At 40.5% G+C, this 19,180-nt stretch overlaps 1 protein-coding gene across 1 annotated transcript in view; it reads right to left on the bottom strand.

The window, feature by feature from the left end:
• Positions 1–22: 22 nt before the first annotated feature.
• Positions 23–19,180, bottom strand: part of lrrk2 (leucine-rich repeat kinase 2) — a 39,404-nt gene continuing 20,246 nt past the window's right edge. The window contains 32 exon segments of the mRNA XM_054619909.1: positions 23–646; positions 1,242–1,380; positions 1,482–1,550; positions 2,686–2,912; positions 3,981–4,133; positions 4,431–4,621; positions 4,762–4,834; positions 5,245–5,438; positions 5,836–6,048; positions 6,176–6,276; positions 7,028–7,198; positions 8,156–8,316; positions 9,274–9,464; positions 9,578–9,690; positions 9,888–10,034; positions 10,352–10,543; positions 10,630–10,761; positions 10,881–11,035; positions 11,141–11,328; positions 11,967–12,055; positions 12,173–12,374; positions 12,476–12,694; positions 13,645–13,772; positions 15,011–15,234; positions 15,390–15,571; positions 15,675–15,861; positions 15,978–16,071; positions 16,935–17,083; positions 17,616–17,866; positions 17,953–18,106; positions 18,108–18,178; positions 18,359–18,474. Coding sequence (XP_054475884.1) covers positions 1,256–1,380; positions 1,482–1,550; positions 2,686–2,912; positions 3,981–4,133; positions 4,431–4,621; positions 4,762–4,834; positions 5,245–5,438; positions 5,836–6,048; positions 6,176–6,276; positions 7,028–7,198; positions 8,156–8,316; positions 9,274–9,464; positions 9,578–9,690; positions 9,888–10,034; positions 10,352–10,543; positions 10,630–10,761; positions 10,881–11,035; positions 11,141–11,328; positions 11,967–12,055; positions 12,173–12,374; positions 12,476–12,694; positions 13,645–13,772; positions 15,011–15,234; positions 15,390–15,571; positions 15,675–15,861; positions 15,978–16,071; positions 16,935–17,083; positions 17,616–17,866; positions 17,953–18,106; positions 18,108–18,178; positions 18,359–18,474 — 4,862 coding nt within the window. The 3' untranslated portion in view covers positions 23–646; positions 1,242–1,255.

The following is a 19,180-nucleotide window of genomic DNA, read 5'->3' as shown; positions in this document are numbered from 1 at the left end:
AAAAAAGTCAGTAATATGTTTTTAAAAAATCTTTAAATCAAATAACAAAATATCTAATTGAAGTATTTATACTTCTCCTGTGTTCATTTACATTTACAGAGAGCCATCACAGTACATAAAATAGCATTTACTGACAGTTTGATACCATTACAAACAGCGACTTTCGGTAACATGACATAAAAACTTTGTATAAACGAGCTCACAGATAAACACAAATAGACATGAGAATAAATAATCAAATATACAATTATAGAGGCTTTTTTTTCCTTAGGCTTTCTTTCCATGTTTTTTTTTTTTTAAAACCACCCTGCGGGTAAACAAACGTCTCCTTTCATCAGGAGCAGGAGGTCTTCCTGAACATCTGCGCTGATAACAACGCACATCATATCATCTGTGTCCCTTTTAGAAAAACGTCTCTCTTCACAAATTACAAAGATTGTCTCGTAAAACACAGCGAATTATGTCATAAGTGTGCATCTTCATTGCAATGTGCCCCCCCCCCCCCCCCCCCATCCTTCATTGGTTTTTGGTCAGTGCACTGACAAAATAAGGAGTGGCTTTCAGAACATGAGGTAAAACATCCCCGTCAATGTGCACTGCTGATTCATCGATCCACCGGAGAGTTGATCCCTTTTCCTCGAACATTCTGCAAAAAATGATATATATTTATATTTAAATTCTGCCACCACCACCACTCCTACTAGCATTTCTACATCTGGTTATGGTTGGGCAATATGGTTTTTAAAATCATTATAATAGTAATATTACGATATTTTTTTGCTTTTTGATATTGACCGCATTGAGGCAAAATGTGTGCAAAATGAAATACATGCCAATAAGATTAAAGTCACTATGAGGAACTTTCATTTTTATGTTGATTTTGGCGGCCCCTGTGGACAAAAGTGGTATTGTTTCCGAGCACCAGAGTCCCTTTAGAAAACCTCTCATTTTACTGCAGCAGGAGTCTGACAGACTTTCCGTCTCAGTCCTGGTTCTGGTTCTCCCGTGACTCACTTCCATACATCAGTCCCAGCAATACTGACACATCACATTTTACTCAAAATCCGATAACAAGCATTAAGAATAAATATAGAAAATAGAAGAAATAGACGGTCTCTTTTACTTCTGTAGGTCGTGTATTAAATGGAGACGGTTTAATAACCAGTTAAAAGTTCCTCATAGTAACTCTGAATAAAATAAAAAACAGACATATTCTCAAAGTGAATAAAACACAAACATACAAACGTGTGGCGTCTCATTCATGAAGGAGCTGCTCGTTCATTCTGGCTGCCATCTGCTCTCTCTTCTCGCAGTGTTTGTTGAGGTCTTTGACCTCCATCGGCAGCGTGCTGTTCCACACCATCAGCACCGACTCCTTGTCTGAGAGCAGAAAAAGAAAAAGTCACACTTTTAGAGAAAATCACGCGGCGGGGCAACTGATTTCATGAAGTGTGGAACAAACAACGAACCAAGTGACTCACCAAACTGATTTGTGTCTTGTGGGAGTCTTCTGCCCAAAATCAGCACCACGTTCTTCCAGTTTAGTGTTTCTAGTCGTGAAAAAAGTTATTTCTAGTCACTATTGAGAAGATACAGCAGCTTGAGAGAAAGGTTGTTCACAAGCAGCATTAAAACAAAAAAAAATGATGATGAAATAACGCAGGAAAGTAAGACATATTGAAAGTGTGAGCAGCACGCAGGGTTGTTTCACACATTTTCTTCACACAAAAGCGCTGCCAGACCATGACTCATTATGAAAGAAGACAAAAGAAAAACCCAACTGTAGTTGTTTTTGGTTTTTTTATACTTTAACTTCCTTCCTTTCTGTTTTCATTAATTTTCCGACCCACGAAGTGCTTCCACTGTGGCATCATGTACTGCTTTAACGTACTCTAGGCTCAAATACTAAAAGTAAAGAAGTAAGTCTGCTGCTTCTTTATTAACCCAGTAGAAAGTGAATGAGAAATCAAGTTACTCTCTGAGCTGTGGAACAAAATGCAAATTAAATGGTGAATGTGTACAGGAAACATCACTTCCTGTAAATCTGAAGGTATTGAGATTACCACTATCTCACATAAAACATTAACACATATGCTAATTAGTTAAATCATAAAGGTAAGGACTGTAATAGTTAGCAAAATCCTTCTATAAAAACACATATAATGGACTCCTAACCCGAAGATTAATACACAAATTTAGGCAACATGTTGCTCCGAAATTCAGAAGAATTATTTAGTGAAAGGAATAATAACAATAAACGTACTCAAGTTTGTTTTTATGCGACACCATGCTGGCATCACATAAAAACAATATCAAACACACAAATGCATAAATTATCAAAAGAGACATATCATGCTCATTTCCAGGTCAATACTTGTGCTTTGGGTTCATACTAGAAACATGTTTACATGTTTAAATGTAAAAACATTTTTTTATAATGTTTAAAACTAAGAAACGGTCTCGTACTGTACAGTAGTGATGTCACAACTGTACATTAATCCTGACGGCTCGTTTAAAGGGACAGTTCTGAATACTGGCTGTAAGTAACTCTGTATGGATTGAACATTTGGATACGTTCACAGTGTTTAAATAGCACTTAGACCTGCTTTATAATGTAAAAAAAAAGAAACAAAAATCGCACTTTCTACAATATTGGACCTTTAAATAACCAGATCAATCACCCACCTATGAGAGTGGAGGCCATGCAGCGGATGGAGTCGCAGCAGGGCCCGATGACCTGCAGCGCCTGGTGTTTGGAGAGCTCCAGCAGCAGCAGGTGGCCCCCTCTAGTGCCGATCCAGAGGGCTGCAGCGCTCTGCACCAGCAGGGACTTCACTCTGGCCCAGTGGGGAGCCGCCTCGACGGGCCGCTCCACCTCGCTGCCCTTCCTGCCTCTGCAGCCGGAGTCCTGTCTGCAGGGAGAGGAGGAGACACAGCTGCAGTCATAAAAAACACCTGAATATCTGAAATGTCAATTTAAAAAGGATTATGTTTTAAAAGAAAACACGGAAATAGACTGTTTTTGTCGATACGAGGCACAAACATATGTTGTTAAGCACAAAGATCCCGTTTGGTTTTGAGCGCTCGCTGGTGTGTTTGTGTTGTTTCTGCACTATTCAATGATGACTTATTACTCAAATCGTGATTTTCTGTTGATTTTTTTCCCTTCTTCTCTTCTTGTTAGTTTTTCTTTTAAAGTTGAGAGGATGTTCGTTTTATAACCCTGTGGCTTGTTGACCTCTCCTGACACTCGTGTTGTAGTCAAGACCACCAAAACCAAGACCGAGTCAAGACCAAGACCCGAACAGTGCGAGTCCATCTCTGCATGACACGCTTACGAGAAAATGTGGAACATGCAAACTATAGTCCCACCTCAAACTGTTCTAAAGGATCCATATTACAATAAAACACCCACAGAAAACAAATAGAGACTCCTCCTCATTCATCTCTTTTATTGCCTTATATACTGTATATGTGTGCATGCATCTGTACCATGAGAACTGTTTTTATAAAATAAATAAAAAGCATTGCTAAGTAGAATTTTCTTTGTGGAAATGTTCCTTATTTTTTCACGATCAATCACAGTAATGATGTAAACAAATAAATCAGACAATGCACAAGCCATAAAGTGATACACCAGTATCATTATCTGGATTTGATGCATTCGTATGTGTGTGCAAATTGAATACAATTAAATAAAAAATATGATATTTACATTTCTCCACAAGGTGCTCATTCTCTAGTGTGTTTATTTAGCCACAGTGGCTCTTTTTATAATGTTAACTACATTAATCTTTTGTTTGTTCAGTGTGAGAGAACAACTGTTTCTGATCGACAATGAAAAAATGCGATAAATACATAATAAAACATATGTTTACATCACTTCCTTTGTGCTGTGACATGAGGCCTGTTCGACAATGAAATACAGCACCGAGCCACGATAAAATACATAATAAATACATATGTTTGTGTGTTTGTACCTGATGACCTGAGCACAGTCGATGCAGTCCACCATCCTCTCGCCCCTCTTATCCCAAACCTCCACGCTGGTTGTCCCGGCTTTGCTCAGGTAAACGTATTTATCCACAACCAGTCGGGACACACACGCTTCTCCTCCCAGAGACCGCTGCTGCCTGAGAAACATAAAAAACATTTGACATTTCATTTGGCATTTCTGATTATTTTTCCTTTGTTTTTTTAATTCGATGCTTTCTCATATTTGATAAACATGCAGAGATAGTTGTTAGGAAAAGCCAGATTTATGATGGAAAAGTCTTTAAGTCTCTTCTCCAAACTGCAATCGTGTGAATATCATTCATATTTTTTTTTATGCAGGACAATGTTTTGATAAGTAGAAGCTCATTCTTCAGTCCCGTCCAGACCGACAGCTTGAGCTCTCTTCCTAAACCACATTCTGGACATGGACTCACTGCAGGGCGAGGCTGGGTCTCGTGTCGATGCTATTGCAGACGTCGTAGTCGGCGGTGAAGGAGAGGATCTTGGAGCCGCAGCCGGCCCACACCGACCTGCTGTCCAGAGAATGAGACGACTGACCCAGACACATGACGGGCGTGTTGACGTTTCCCACGGTGAGAGTTTTGACCGGCTGACCTTTCTCCTGCTGGAGGGAGGAGGAGGAGGAGGAGGAGGAGGAGGAGGAGGAGGAGAAGAGAATCAGATACAGTAGCGTACATGTGCAGCATCGGAGGACCAGGTAGGAGTCAAACACACTGGATCTTTTATTCAATATCCAATATTTACCTTTAGAACAGAGTCCTCATAAACAGTGAGAACTCCATTAGCTGTCCCAACCAGCAGGTAATTCTTTCTTTGGCTGTGAAGAAAAGACAAACATCAAAAGGCACCATTTTAAAAATCATGTCGATTCTGCATAATGATCTTGTTTAATACGTGCACAGTCTCCGATGTCATTTGCAGAACATTTACACAAACAATTATTTGTTAACAGAAGTGACAATTTAATTCACACGGTTTCTATACATTCTCTTTTTACAAGTAGACATAAAACAAAGTAATCAAATTAGAAAAACTGGAATTTATCCATATGAAAATGATACAGATTATTAGTTCTGTTTCACAAGAAGCCATAAACAGTTATAAACCAGGATGCAACAGATGAGCAGGCATCTCTCACACTATCTGCTGGATTATGATTTGCTCTGGATGGTTTTTCTATTTCAGCCAAAACTTCCATCCGTTGCAGAATAAAGATCAAAGTCTTACGTGTGACGAGGGTGCACGTGGAAGTAGAGCGAGGTGACGGCGTCCGTGACACTCTGCAGGCGGTGCCGAGTCGACGCGTCCTGAGTGCTGACGACCACTAAGGAGCCAGACTGGGTGCCTGCCACCAGCCAATCACACGCCTCGCCTGGGATTTGGACGGTCACAAGACACAGGACGGGACTGGTGTCTATCTCCTGCAGGAGCGAGAGAGAGACAACTCGTTAACAGGAAGTATGAGGTGTGCTTGATTAATAGAAAAGGCAAAAATGCATTAATAAAAACACAGTAAGAATTAATTGTAGCCAAAATAACTGAGTGAGTTACTGATTTGAAAACTAATAAATTATAAAATATCAGTGATGCATAATTCCTGAAATAATTATGCAATAATAATGAGTCATTTAGACACAAAAACATGGTAAGAAAAGGGTTGAGCAATACCAAAATGACCTTTTAAGACATGATTATAATTATGAAAACCAGAGAAGGTGAACTAAAGATTGTCAATAAGCCCCGTTTCACCGAAAATCAACCCGAACCAAACATGTGAGATGAAGAACCTATGACCTAGGATGACCGCTCTGTCGGTACCTGCGTGGTGACGGTGCTGTCGTCCAGGTCCACAGCTGTGATGGAGCCCAGTCTCTTGGCGCTGCTGCCTCCACCCAGCCAGGCTCGGTGGCTGATGGAGGGGCCTTCAGTGCTGACGGAGCTCACCGCGAAGCACTCGGCGTTGAACACCCGGGGAACCGCCATCTCCCTCATCAGACACAACATCTCCCCCGAGTTCAGCCGGTCAAACACCTGCACACATGACAGGAGACACAAACACCTGTTAGCTTTCTATTAAAATACTTGTTTGGTGCCACCACTAGGGGGCGCTCCACTACAGCTGGTCTCTACAAGGCCTTAACGGGGTTCAAGTCCTCACCTGAGCGGAGGTGGGTCGACCCTGAGGACTTTCCCTCAAACAGTCCTTCATCAGCGTCTGGAAGCCGGGCCAAGGAGAGCAGCCGTAGTGTTTCACTGGGTCTGAGGTCAAAAAAAATAAAGTTTATTTATATACCACTTTATTATTAAACATTAAAGGACAAAGTGCAAAAGAAACACATTATAAAAGTAAATGTAGATACAATAAAAAACTGTAATTTAAGAGCAAATATAAAATAGAAACATGCTAAAATAGAGTAAGACAGGTATACAATAGAAGAATACAACAGGAAATGAATTTAAAAAAAACAATGGCAAACCGAAAAGTCTTCAAGATGTGATTTTATCTTTCATATTTGTTGATTAAAAAGTCAGTGAACAAGAGATCATATCTAAGGTATTCATAACTTTGAATATGAATATTTGATAGTTGATACAGATGTATTCAATCCAGAACTACAGATACAGATACTAAAGATCGAATAGATAGAATTGATGTATTTTGTACTTTGAATATCTAGCGAGCTCTTTAACAGAAAGATTGTTGAGCAGTGAAATCACAGTTAAAAGAACAATCTGTGATCCAAAATGACACAGTCATCCTGACACCGCTCATGACTCTCAAATCAACAGTCAGAGGTTTTAATAAAATGTGATCCCTAGAAAGAGGAACAGAGACATTTCTTGTTTACAAATTCAATTTTCCAACACAGCAGACCAATCATTTTAGTGATAAGCAGTTGTTATGTATTTTTGCTTTTAATTTCCTTCTGTGCTAAAAGGAAGTGATAAGAATACTAAACACCACCAACACTTAAAAACACCTGTCTTAATAAATCTCTTTAATCGTTACCCGGTAGTTTCCCCTGCACGGCGACCTCGTCGAACTCACTGGGGAACTTCATGCCGTCAGAGATCCTCTCCCCGCAGGTCAGGAGGTCGTAGAGCAGCAGGCCGAAGGAGAACACGTCGGCCTGCTGGTTGTAGATCACGTTGCCGCGGGCGACCTCCGGTGCTCGGAAACCTGCCAGACATACAGGAATCCGTTTTCATAAAGATGCAGAATAAACAGCAGAATGATAACGACCTGCAGCCTCTCAGGTGAGACGTTTAATGACTCATAAGCAGAATGACCATAAATAGTCTCCCAGTAGACCACACATCACAAAAAAAAAGACTATATAAAAAAAATTCTGTGCAATATAAAAATATGTGCAATCCACTGTACAATACTACATTATTCTGTCTGTTTATATATACATAATTTTAGTTAACTTTTTTTACTTATTTATTATTCTTTACTGTGTTATTACTTATTTACTTATTTATAATACTTGTTTTGATCTTGTTTTTTTACTTATGTCTCTTGTTTGCACTATCCTCTCTGCTGCTGTAATCCTGCAAATTTCCCCGCTGTGGTACTAATAAAGGATCATCTTATCTTATCTTATCTTATCTTATCTTATCTTATCTTATCTTATCTTATCTCAATACTAGGGGTCGGAATAACCAGAGACCCCCAGAAAAACGATACTATCACGACACATAAGTCATGATACAATCTAATCGTATATATGCAATGCTGTATTGTACTGTGATAGAATATATTGGTATTTATAACCTTTATTTTCTATTACAAACCATGCAGTTTGTCTGTTATTCGCAAGGCTCCTCACACTTTTATCACTTTTATTGCAGCAAAAATTGAGTTTGTCACTCAAAGCAGAACAACACCCAATCCTTGTTTTGAGAAATGTCCTGCTAATCCAGCTCCCTTTACCCACGACCATCTGGTGGACTGAAAAAGCAATAGTTACCAAAAGGTTTCATTTGTATTTCCAATATTAATAGTTTATTGCTTTGTTCGTGCATGATGCAATATTGTCACACAAAATAGATCGCAATATAATGCTGTTTCAACATTTCCCCCCTGCCCTAGTAAATACACCAATGATGATGAAAGCCTGAGGAGGCGTCCTACCCGGCGTGCCCTCCGAGCTCCTCACTCCCATGCTGCAGCAGTACTGAGCGATGCCGTAGTCGGTGATCTTGGCGATGATCTCGGAGTCGGTCTTCAGGTTGAACAGCAGGACGTTGTGCGGCTTCAGGTCCCGATAGATGATCATGGACGAGTGAAGGTACCTGATCACACAGATGGATCAGAGACCAGAGGAGTTTCTGTCTTTAACACCATAGTTTTATAAGATTTTAATCTCATTATGAAGATCTGTTTGGTGTTAAATTTGTCAAAATCCTAATGCTAATTTTTTCTATGACGCCCATTACTGTAATGCATTCTTAACAAACTTCTAATGCATTTAAATCAGCTTATATCACTTTATATTTAAAGTTATAAGCAATCACAAATATTCACAATGCTTCATAACAATAACCATAACGGGTTCTTTTCAAGGCTCATAGTGTATTGTAATTTCCATTGTTGTAATACATTCAATTTGTCTTATACTATATTATAATATGACTATTATAATGACTATAATGTGATTAGAAGTTACTCTAAGTGGTCATTGTGTGCTTTAAGTAAAGTGAAAAAAATACAATTTAATCCATGTATGAAAAACACAAAACATTGTAAATTAATCTTAATTTAAAGCAAACAATTAACACTTAGAGGAAGTGGTAATCAATATCAATTTATTATGCAATATAACTGTGATTATAATTCATTATAAAAAGATTATAATTTATTATAACAATTTGAATTATAACAAACTACGATCCTTGCAAAAAAAGTCAGCTAGTGACCAGCAATTATGAAGTTTTATGATGACCTTATAAGTCATTATTCAATTTCTTTATAATGTGTAATGATTATTGTTATAAAGTACTATGAATATCTATGAGTCCTTATGATTATAGTTGTACAGTGCTATAATCAGATTATCACACATTATAGGTATGTTTATAATGCATTATAACAGTGTTTATTAACGAATCTCAAGAAATATATAATGTTTTACAACTATGGGAATCATAATATATATATATATATATATGAATAAATAAATAAAATGCAATCATCAACGTACTTTCCAACTCTTCCATGTATTCTAAAGAAATTAAGTCAGATTTTTGTACCTGAGTCCGTCGGCCACCTGCAGGGCGATTCTGTGCTGCAGCTTCGTGTTCAGGCTGCCGTGCTCGTGTTCAAACAGAGAGTCCAGAGATCCTCTCAGAGCCAGCTCCATCACCAGGACCTGAGGGGAGGAGCCGGCTGCCAGCAGACCCACCAGGCTGGGGTGACGGAGGCGACCCAACACCACCAACTCCTGGAGACAACCGGAGGACGAAGAGAAGAGAGGTGAGGGGCAATGAAGTGTTGTCTATGTGTTGTCACAGCAACCAAAGGGGTCTTTAATGGTGTTCTTGGTTTCAGTGGTACCTGTCTGAGGAGTCTGTAGATGTAAAGCTCAGATGCATGCTTGTTGAATATTTTCACGGCTACTTCTTCGTTTTTGTAGACGCTTCGATAGACCGTCCCGAAGCCACCGTCACCTGGAAAAAGAGAAAAATAAAATATTTATGGTTTTATTTAACATTCTTAAGCCATAGAGGAAAGAAATATATTTTTTGTAGTTTTTTGACAAAGAAAAGCAACAAAAGAGAGAAAACAATGTTGTTCCTCAAAAGTTTTGGTTTTAATTATTAGTATTCTTTTTCAAAATAAACAGAAATGATTGAGTGTGGCGTACCCAGTCGGTTCTCCTTCGACATGTCTACTTGCAGCTCTTCTCCGTACAGTATCGTTCCTGCAGGCTGGTCGCTCAGCACCAAGTCAGGAGCGATCTGAGAGATGGGAAGTGTGCAGCGAGGGTCCTCCGGCTTCACCAGCAGGAAATCTATGATCGATAATGAAATCACCGACATAACAGATCCAAGATGATTCATGAGGAATGATTAAAAGTGAGGCGCTTCTGTTCTGAGCACTGTTAGAAACCAAACACAATGTGATTCATTCTACGATGACTAGACGTCTTGGTTTTAATTCAACGTGCAGTACACTTAAGGGTCCCAGTTTAGGGGTTTGAAAATATGGTTACCCTATCTCATACATAATTATAAGGCTGTATTCACATCAAATCCAGCTCTGTGAAAGGAGACTTGTTTCGTCACTGCAGAGGAACAATGTTTTGTCTTTTTATAGCGATTTACATACCGTTGTCAAAACAGGTGAAGAGGTCCTCGAGCAGAATCTTGCTCCACTCCTGGCCGTCCTCAAAGCTGTAGAGAGCCCACTTCTTCAGCAGAGCCTCTCCGCTGCCGTGCATGTCGGTGTTCAGCAGGCCGGGGAACCACTCCTCCAGCAGGGAGTCGATGTGATCCACCACCTGACCCAGCAGAACCCGGCCTGGGGGGGAGAGCCACAACGGTTAAGTCCCCCAAATCTCAAAGATATCAAGACGTATTAGTTTTTTGGTTTTTTTTAAATGTCACCTTTGCGTGAAGAGGGCACAGTTATCCTGACGAAGCTGGAGGGGTTCTCCTCCACCAGGCAGTAGGCCTCCGGGGACCAGCTCAGGTACACTCCTCTCCTCCAGTAGATCCGGTTGGGTCGCACCACTTTTCCTGGATAACACACAGCTAGATTTGTAAAACTCTTCTTCCTTTCTTTGCAGTCTTTTGCACTGTGAGCAGCGACCCCCCCTGATGAAAATGTGACTGTGTCTGCTCCGTGTTCACTTTACCTCTTCCACAAAGCAGGTAGGACGAGACCTCCAGCAGGCGGCTGATCTGTCGGGACCAGTAATCCATGGGGAAGTACGGCATCTCGTACAGACGCACAATCACCTCGGAGTTCTCGCAGTGAGGCAGCTCGATCACCGGTCTGTGTTTGGACAAACTGTAGAAGGAAGAGACGAGTGAGACGGTGACAATCTATGTGGTCTCTCTACAATCCCATAAAAACACCTCGTACACCTGGAGCTGCTCATTTAAAGAAACATACTTGCTTGGTATCAGCAGCTGGTCCTCGCCGAAGGGCAGAGCGATCTGAAACTTCTCCAGCAGTTTGAAGAACTGCGTCATGTGACTCTTGGGGAAACATTTGGCCTCAGACAGGAACTTTTCCACCACCGAGCGCTGAATAACTCCTTTAGGTTGATCCCAGAAGCCGCAGCTCTTTAATGTCAGTTTCTACACAAAAGAACAGACAACAGCTGCATTTGTGCACCTGACAGATACGACACATTCTTTAAGTGATGTATCTGAATACGAGTGTCAAAAGAGGGCTCATATGTGGCCGCTGACTTGGCGGCAACCTCCAGTTCTGAAAAGGGAAGCCGATGGAGAAATGTCTTGAAACATGCATTCTCTCTACTGACCAGCAGGGGGCGACTCCACTGGTTACAAAAAGAAGTCAGATTGTATAGAAGTCTATGAGAAAATGACTCTACTTCTCTCTTGATTTATTCCCTCAGTAAACATTGTAAACATGAGTTTATGGTCTCAATCTCTAGTTTCAAGTCTTCTTCAATACAGCATGATGTTCATGTAGTAAATGATGCTTTTACATCTTTGCTGTTTTACATATTTAGGGAACAGCTGATGTCTGCCTGTCCATAACACACCTCATCTGAGCACGCACAGTAGAGATTAAATGCAGTTTAATCACAAGAATCTTTTGTAGACATGACAACAACAAAAATCCACTAAAGTAAAAGGGAGAACAGATTTGTAGATTCGTAGTAACTGTTGCTGTTGTTTGAGCAGAATCAGCTCAGTCGGCCTGAAGCGTGTGTGATTGTCTCTGCGTGTTTTTCAGATGAAGATACCTGTGAGATGATGTTGCACAGCCACTGTGGGTCGATAAAGTAGAGCTCCTGGAGCTGAAGAGCAGGATCATCAAAGTGCAGTAAAACCCCTTCATGGAGAGAGGAGGAGGAGAAAACAACCAGTCTCAGTCAGATATATTAGATATATTGATTGAAGGTATATGAAGGTAATTTAAAAGGCCTGTGTGATGCTGAACCCAGCTCACCTGCTTCACTGAGGAAGTGGATGGCGTGGGGAAGCTCCGCCTCCTCCAGCTGCAGCTGACTCTCCTGGATGAGCTGCAGCAGCTCCCGGTGCCTGAGAACGGGGAACTCCGGGGGAACCCTGGCTCTCTCCTGCAGAACCCGGCGCTCCAGCTCCACGTAGCTGTCAGGAACCAGCTGGCCCATCACGGGCTGACCCTGGATCTGTGGAGGGCGGGAGGAGATGAGGAGGTGAGGAGACGAGGACGGAGCAGAGCTAGATTCAAATATAAGAACTTTTCATCGGTTGTGTGTGTAACGTTCACCTTGAAGCTGGTGACTTCCCTGGCGATGGCCTTGCGCAGCTTGGCCATGGAGTCCGAGTCCTCGCAGACGGAGACCATGTGGTAGTCCCGGATGGCGGGGAAGCCCTGGTGGTTCAGCAGCTCCTCTCTGATCTTGGTCAGGCAGGACTGAAGCTGCAGCTCGTCGCTCACATCCGTGTGGGTTCCCACCAGGATGACCGGGGAGAGAGGGGCGACGGCCTGGAGAGAGGAAGAGGAGGAAGAGTTATCGGCACATCTTTTACTTTTTTACAAAAGCACTATTATCTTAAAACAAGGGAAATAAGTCTGACAATGATGTGAAAACCCATAGAAGGCCCATTGTAGATAAAAAAACCCACTAAGAATGAAAGATTAAAATGGTAAGTTTAAGAGAATTCCCTGGAATGTTTCTTAGAAGGCCGGATGCTTGTGATTAAATGGTGATTCTGCGATAAAGTTACAAGTATTTCCTTTTTGCTAAATTTGATTACAAAGTAAAATCTGATTAGTCCATGCACTGCAGGTCTAATGTGGTGTAATGAGGTGGATTCCAACCTTACACAGGGAAGTGATGCAGTTCCTTCACACATTGTTTCGGAGTTTCTTTCTTCCTCTTAAATTTGCAAATTATTGACGCGAATGATTAAATAATCTTGAGTACTTTCAAGTGTTTTTTTTGGTGGAATATTCAAGTTTTTTCTCAGAATATTTCCTTTTCTTTTACCCACAATTGCCCAAATATGCTGTCGTAGTTGCCGTCATGAAATACTTTTATTATCATGATTATCATGATTATTATTATTTTTATTTGATTGACATCTTTCTCATTTTTCTTTTACATTTGAAATCTAATTTAGTTTAATATATGTTAATAGTAGACAGGCTTTATGATAGTTAACGAAGCACCAACACATACTAAACACAGACGAGTTGTTTTCTCTCATCAAATCTTTTATCTTTGTAACATTTATCAATAACCAACATATTATCTTAAAATATTGGCTTAAGAAATAATCTAAATTTATCTTCTATCAATAAAAATTGATATCATTGAAGCCTTTAGTCTTTTAAATATTTTTGATGTTCTATTAATTACTCAACAGTATTAATGAATGAATTTGGGTCGTTAACTCTCCCCTCTGATTCATGAGAACACCTCCATGACTCACTTTGATGTTGAAGAGCCACGGCTTTAGGGCGTCCACCTGGCTGGCTCCTTTGCTGAGGTTGTACACCACCAGGTAGAGAGCTCTGGAGGTCAGGAAGTGAGGGTGAGAGCCGCTGTACTCCTCTCCTCCTGTGTGGTAGAGACGCAGGGAGTGAAACTAAAATCACAACAGATGAATATGAAACCCACATGACAATCAGTGTCTAACAACATGCGTGACATAAGATTTTAAGAATCATTTAACTTAGTTTAACATGAAGTATCTATTTGTAGCGCTGGTAAAAAAAAAGTAAGGGATAAAAATAAGTTCCTAAAAAGTTCCTAATAAAGTTTAAATGAAATAACTCAGGAAGGCAATTAAAACTGAAAGTAATTAGTTTAATAAAAATGGTTTCCTGAGAAATGAAGATAATTTTGTCATAAATAAACTAGGATGTAATTATGTCAATTAGAGTTCAAATTACCAGCTCCAAACAATATTGAAGGCAAATGGTGGGTTTAACTAAGTTAAAGTTAAAAGAAGAATACACTGATTGTTTTGCTTTCGGCGATTGTTGAGCCAACTTTAAGAACCGAAACTATCACTTCAGACACAGTTCATACGGCTTTTCACTGCACTGACATTCTACATTATGTTGTTGGTTAAAGTTACTGTTAGGAACCTCATAACTTCTCTTTTTTTTTTTCATGAAGCCTCTATATGACCTTCATCAGTAAACGAGACCACCAGCGAAAAGTTTGGCGATTTCTACACAGTTATTATTAATGCTTGTCATTGGTTCAGATTCTGATGAAATCAGATAAAATCATGCAGGTTCAACAGACTCCAGTGGGGCCTTAAGCAGAGACTAGTCCACCATGGACAGAACCAGATTTGGGTTTGCTTAGACGCCTGCTGCAGTAAAATGAGAGGTTTTCTAAAAGGGAGTCTGGTGCTCGGAAACAATACCGCTTTTGTCCACAGGGATGCGCCAAAATCAACACAAAATAAAAGTTCCTCATAGTAACTATTTTAAGAAATTATGACATATTTCATTCATGGTTTTACACCAAAGATTTTTCCTGGCCATGTGAGCATGTTTCAAAAAGTTTCATGCAAATCCAATTACTGCTGGGAATTTTTCTCTAGGAACTTGCCTAATAAATTAAATTAGATAAATTAGCTTTTTATTTATTTACATGGTCTAAAAACTGATTACTTGGAACTGAATACAAAGATTTCAGATCTTGGTAACTTGGTGATTTTTAAATCTATCTACTCTGTTCTAATACTCTGTTTAACACACATCACTGCAGCTACAACCTGCTTTTAGGACTTTAGAAGACATGTGCACTTTTAACTTCTAACTTCACGTGTTCAGGCCGACCTGAGAAGTCCCAGACGTTCAGCACCATCCTCTTCTTGTCCCGCTCCCTGATGGTCCAGTCCCGGACGTCGATGCCGACGGCGTTCAGCTTGGAGTTCAGCTGGGAGCGCTTCAGCTTCATCAGCTGCTGGATCAGGGTGGTCTTCCCGCTGCCGGCGTTCCCCACCACGATGAGCTTCATGCGGTAGTACGGCACCGCCTTCTTCAGCCGCTGCTGCAGGAACCTGGGAGAAAAAGTGTATTTATTATGAGCTTTACTCTTTCCTATATTCAAGACTTTATCATAAACTGTAAATATGGGATTTGAGATGTAGTTTTCTAAGAGCATTCAATCTTGGTGTCTTAAAAAACAACACCCAAGTTTTGTAAAGCCTCTGACCTGACAATGTCTTTGGTCTTGCTGCCGATCAGTTTGAAGTCCAGCTGGAGTCGAAGGCCGTCCAGCGGGAGGTCCCACAGTCGGCCCAGTTTCCCCATCTCATCGGGGAAGGACCGCACGTTAGCGTTACGACTCACGTCCAGGGAGGTGAGTCCTTCCAACAGGCCGATCTGTTGGGGGATCTGAGCAGAGACGACACAACCGTCATCAGTTACACCAGGATAAACTGTACTTTCACAGCATTCATCAGTGTGATTCTGATTAGAAGGCAAAACTCATCTTTACCTCAGAGAGCTTGTTGTCACTCAGGTGGAGTTTCTCCAGTCTGGTCCACTTGTGGATCGGCCCACTCAGATCCAGAACTTTGATGCCGTTCTGGCTGAAAATCAGCTCTCGGAGGTTGCTGGACTCCCAGAGTCCCGGACCGGGCAGAACAGCGATGCTGTTGGTTCTCATGTCCACCGACCGCAAACTGGACACATGGAAGTATGAGAGTTAAGCGGTTCTACTACAAGAAGAGGGATGCATGAAATGTGTTAACGGGCCACAAAATTGGAAAGATTTTAAATATGAAACTGTCTGACTCACTTTGGGAGATTAAGGATGGACTCAGGAACATCAGTGAAGCCGTTGTTTGCTAGTTTCAGCGTTGTGATCTTGGATGGGAGATGTGACAGCGAACCTGGAGAGGACAGTAAAGATGTTTCTGTGTCTCAATATCACAAAATATGAATGTGGAGCAACTGTTTGTCATAAAAGTTATATTTACTTTTTGGAGGAAAACAGAAAACATTCCTTAAATTCAACGCTGAATAACTCAAGATTGTATGGATTCATTCTTCAAATAGATCAACTGGCCGAGGAAGCCAATCTCCCATATCTCTCTGACTGTCAATTTTGATAAAAGCTCAATTTTCTTTTTTTTCTTTTAGAATGACCAGATGGTGGTGATTTAAAGTTACTAAGAGGAACTTTTATTTCTTCTTGATTTTTGGTGGTCCTTGTGGATAAAAGCGGTAGTGTTTCTGAGCACCAGAGTCCCTTTAGAAAACCTCTCATTTTACTGCAGCAGGTGTCTGACAGTCTGATCTGAAGTTTCTGGTGAACCTGCATGATTTCATCAGATTTCTGTGCAGAATCCGACCCAATGGCACAGTTGACGAACATTCAAATTACTTTAAAGAAATAGCCAACTTTCTCGCTGATGGTCTTGTTTACCTATGAAGGTCATATAAAGGCATCGGTAGTAAACTGAAACAGTTCCATAATCTGTTAAATGTTCCTCATAGTTAATTTTATTAAAATATTAAAATGTAGAATGCCTTTAAAGCTTTGCCACCCGTCTGATTCTAAAGTGTTCTGGAGGAACATCTGTTAAAATCTCTTAAATATTCTCTAAACTTGTGAATCTGCTTGTTTTGTCCACACACCAGTAATCTTATTAAGGGTCACATGTTGCTTTAGTGCATTATAGATTACATGGAAGGCAGACAAATAAGGTCCAATGCTGTGCGGATAATCTAATAACCAGTTGATGGTACTCACAGATTTTGTTCATGGAGGCACTGAATGTTTCCAGTTTGGGGCAGCCGCTCAGGAGGTCTGGAGAAATATTCTCCACGCTGTTCTTGCTCACATCGAGCAGCTTGATCTCCGGCAGATACAGAGGATCGCAGAGCTCAGCTATACTGTTACTGGAAAGAGAAATTGGAAAAATAATATTTATATTTCATATCTTGCAATAAGATATATGCAAAAACATTTACAAAGATTATTTCTTTATCAAAATCCAATCTTTTCGTCCTCTAAAACAAAATATGAAGTGTGCTGAAGTAAGCTAGTTCTGACCAAACTCAACCAATAATATCATGACATTTATCTATCAATCAATCACTCTCCAGTTTTTAGCAACAAAAGCTCTGTAGCTCTGAATCTTACAATTTAAGCCCGCCCACTTTCCAGCGGTCCAATCAAATGCAAAGGATGTGATTTAAATCCCTCAAATAATACTTGCAGTATAGAAGTTAAAAACGTTAAAACTGTTGTTTCACTGTGACTTTAAGAATTAAAAGTTCACCGCTCTTTAAAAATAGTGTACTTACATTATTATGTAATTATATTATCATTATATCAGTGGCATAAAATGGTCTTAACATAACAATAACGTTCTTATTTCCAATTATTTCCGGATATTATCATATTAGAGTAGTCATGGTGTCATCTTACCCTTCCAGGAACAGCTCCTCCAGCTGATTCATGGCGCGGCCCAGCTCGTGAGGGAACGCAGTGATTTTGTTGAAGGACAGATTGAGCTGCCTCAGTGATGGGCAGGTGACGGCGGGGTCAAAGGTCAGCAGGGGACCCACGCAGTTACGAGAGACGTTGAGCGTGCTCAGCGAGAGCAGGGACAGCAGCTCCACCGGCAGAGACTGCAGCTGGTTGCCCTGCAGGTCCAGTCGGGTCAGACTCTTCAAATTCTGCAAAAGAAAAAAAAAATAAATAATAATTAATTCAGAATATCTTGTTGATATGTTGATGATTCGGCACAGATCAGATGCGTTACCTGGCAAAGAGCCGAGGGAAACTCCAGCAGGCTGTTGTGGCTCAGGTCGAGGCGGAGGAGATGCCCGAGCTGCTGCTGGACGAAGCCGTCGTCCAGCAGACAGGACAGAGAGTCCAGCTCGTTACCCGACAGGTCCAGCAGGCGGATCCGCTCTCTCTTTGGGCAGAGCGGTCCTTCCAGATCTCCTCTGTACAGGCTCACTGTGTTCAGTCTCAGTTTGACCACTCTGGAGAAGAAGAAGAAAACAACAACAACGACATAAGAGAGGAAAACCAACAGTGAGGGGAGAGAAGTTCATCTGGGTCAGATATATATATATATATATATATATATATATATATATATATATTCATGAGATCAAATGTTCTGACTACTTGACACCAGATGTGTATGAGGGGGTTTTTACTTCTGCACTGGCGTGTCTGCGGCGGCCCTGCTTCTTCTTCGAGGACCCCCCCCTCAACTCCTCTGATGATTTATTGTGCGGCTTTGGAGACAGAACGCCCGACAGAGAGTCACTTCCTATGAAGAGGGAAAGCAAGACATCATCATCATCATCAGATAAACAACATTTCATAATCAGAAAGCAGCTCATATTTTTTACATTCGCTGCCACAGTACGCTTTGTTTTTTTCCTCTCAGTTTGAGGTAACCTAGGTAACCGCTCCCTGTTGCATGTAATCTAATTTTCGAAGAGTTAAGATTATCCTTCTTAATATAATAAATGTTGGTACTCAAAATACAATGTTTTTCTTTGTTTATTCTACAATCAATCTTTATATTCTTGGATTTTTTTCCGTTTTCTCCCCATCTTATCCTACAGAAGGCTGCTTCTGCAACGCATTGCATTTTTTTTGTTATTAAACTAATCACACGGAAAAATAAATATTTTCTTTGTAGCCTGCAAAAAAAGGAAGAAGATAAATATGGGGACAAAAACATTCCAGTGAAAACAGCACACTTTACAGTCTCTGTAGATGCCCATATTTGTATCATGCATCATATATTTAACGATCAACTTAAACTTCTTTATTGTTATTGACAATTAATAAAAACATCCACAACAATGTCTAGTTGCTGAGCACTTAACTTTTAAAGTAAGCGGTCACACTGCAAATTAACTTGTCACTAATTAGAAACATCACTAAACTGAGTAAGAACAGGCCGAGACTAATCACAGGTCAAAAGCATCTTTAGATAATCAGTGTGGCTTCTTTGAAGTGCAGCA

The sequence above is a fragment of the Anoplopoma fimbria genome, chromosome 19, assembly GCF_027596085.1.
Source record: "Anoplopoma fimbria isolate UVic2021 breed Golden Eagle Sablefish chromosome 19, Afim_UVic_2022, whole genome shotgun sequence".
In the NCBI taxonomy this organism is placed as follows: domain Eukaryota; kingdom Metazoa; phylum Chordata; class Actinopteri; order Perciformes; family Anoplopomatidae; genus Anoplopoma; species Anoplopoma fimbria.
This window is presented reverse-complemented; position numbering and strand designations above follow the sequence as displayed.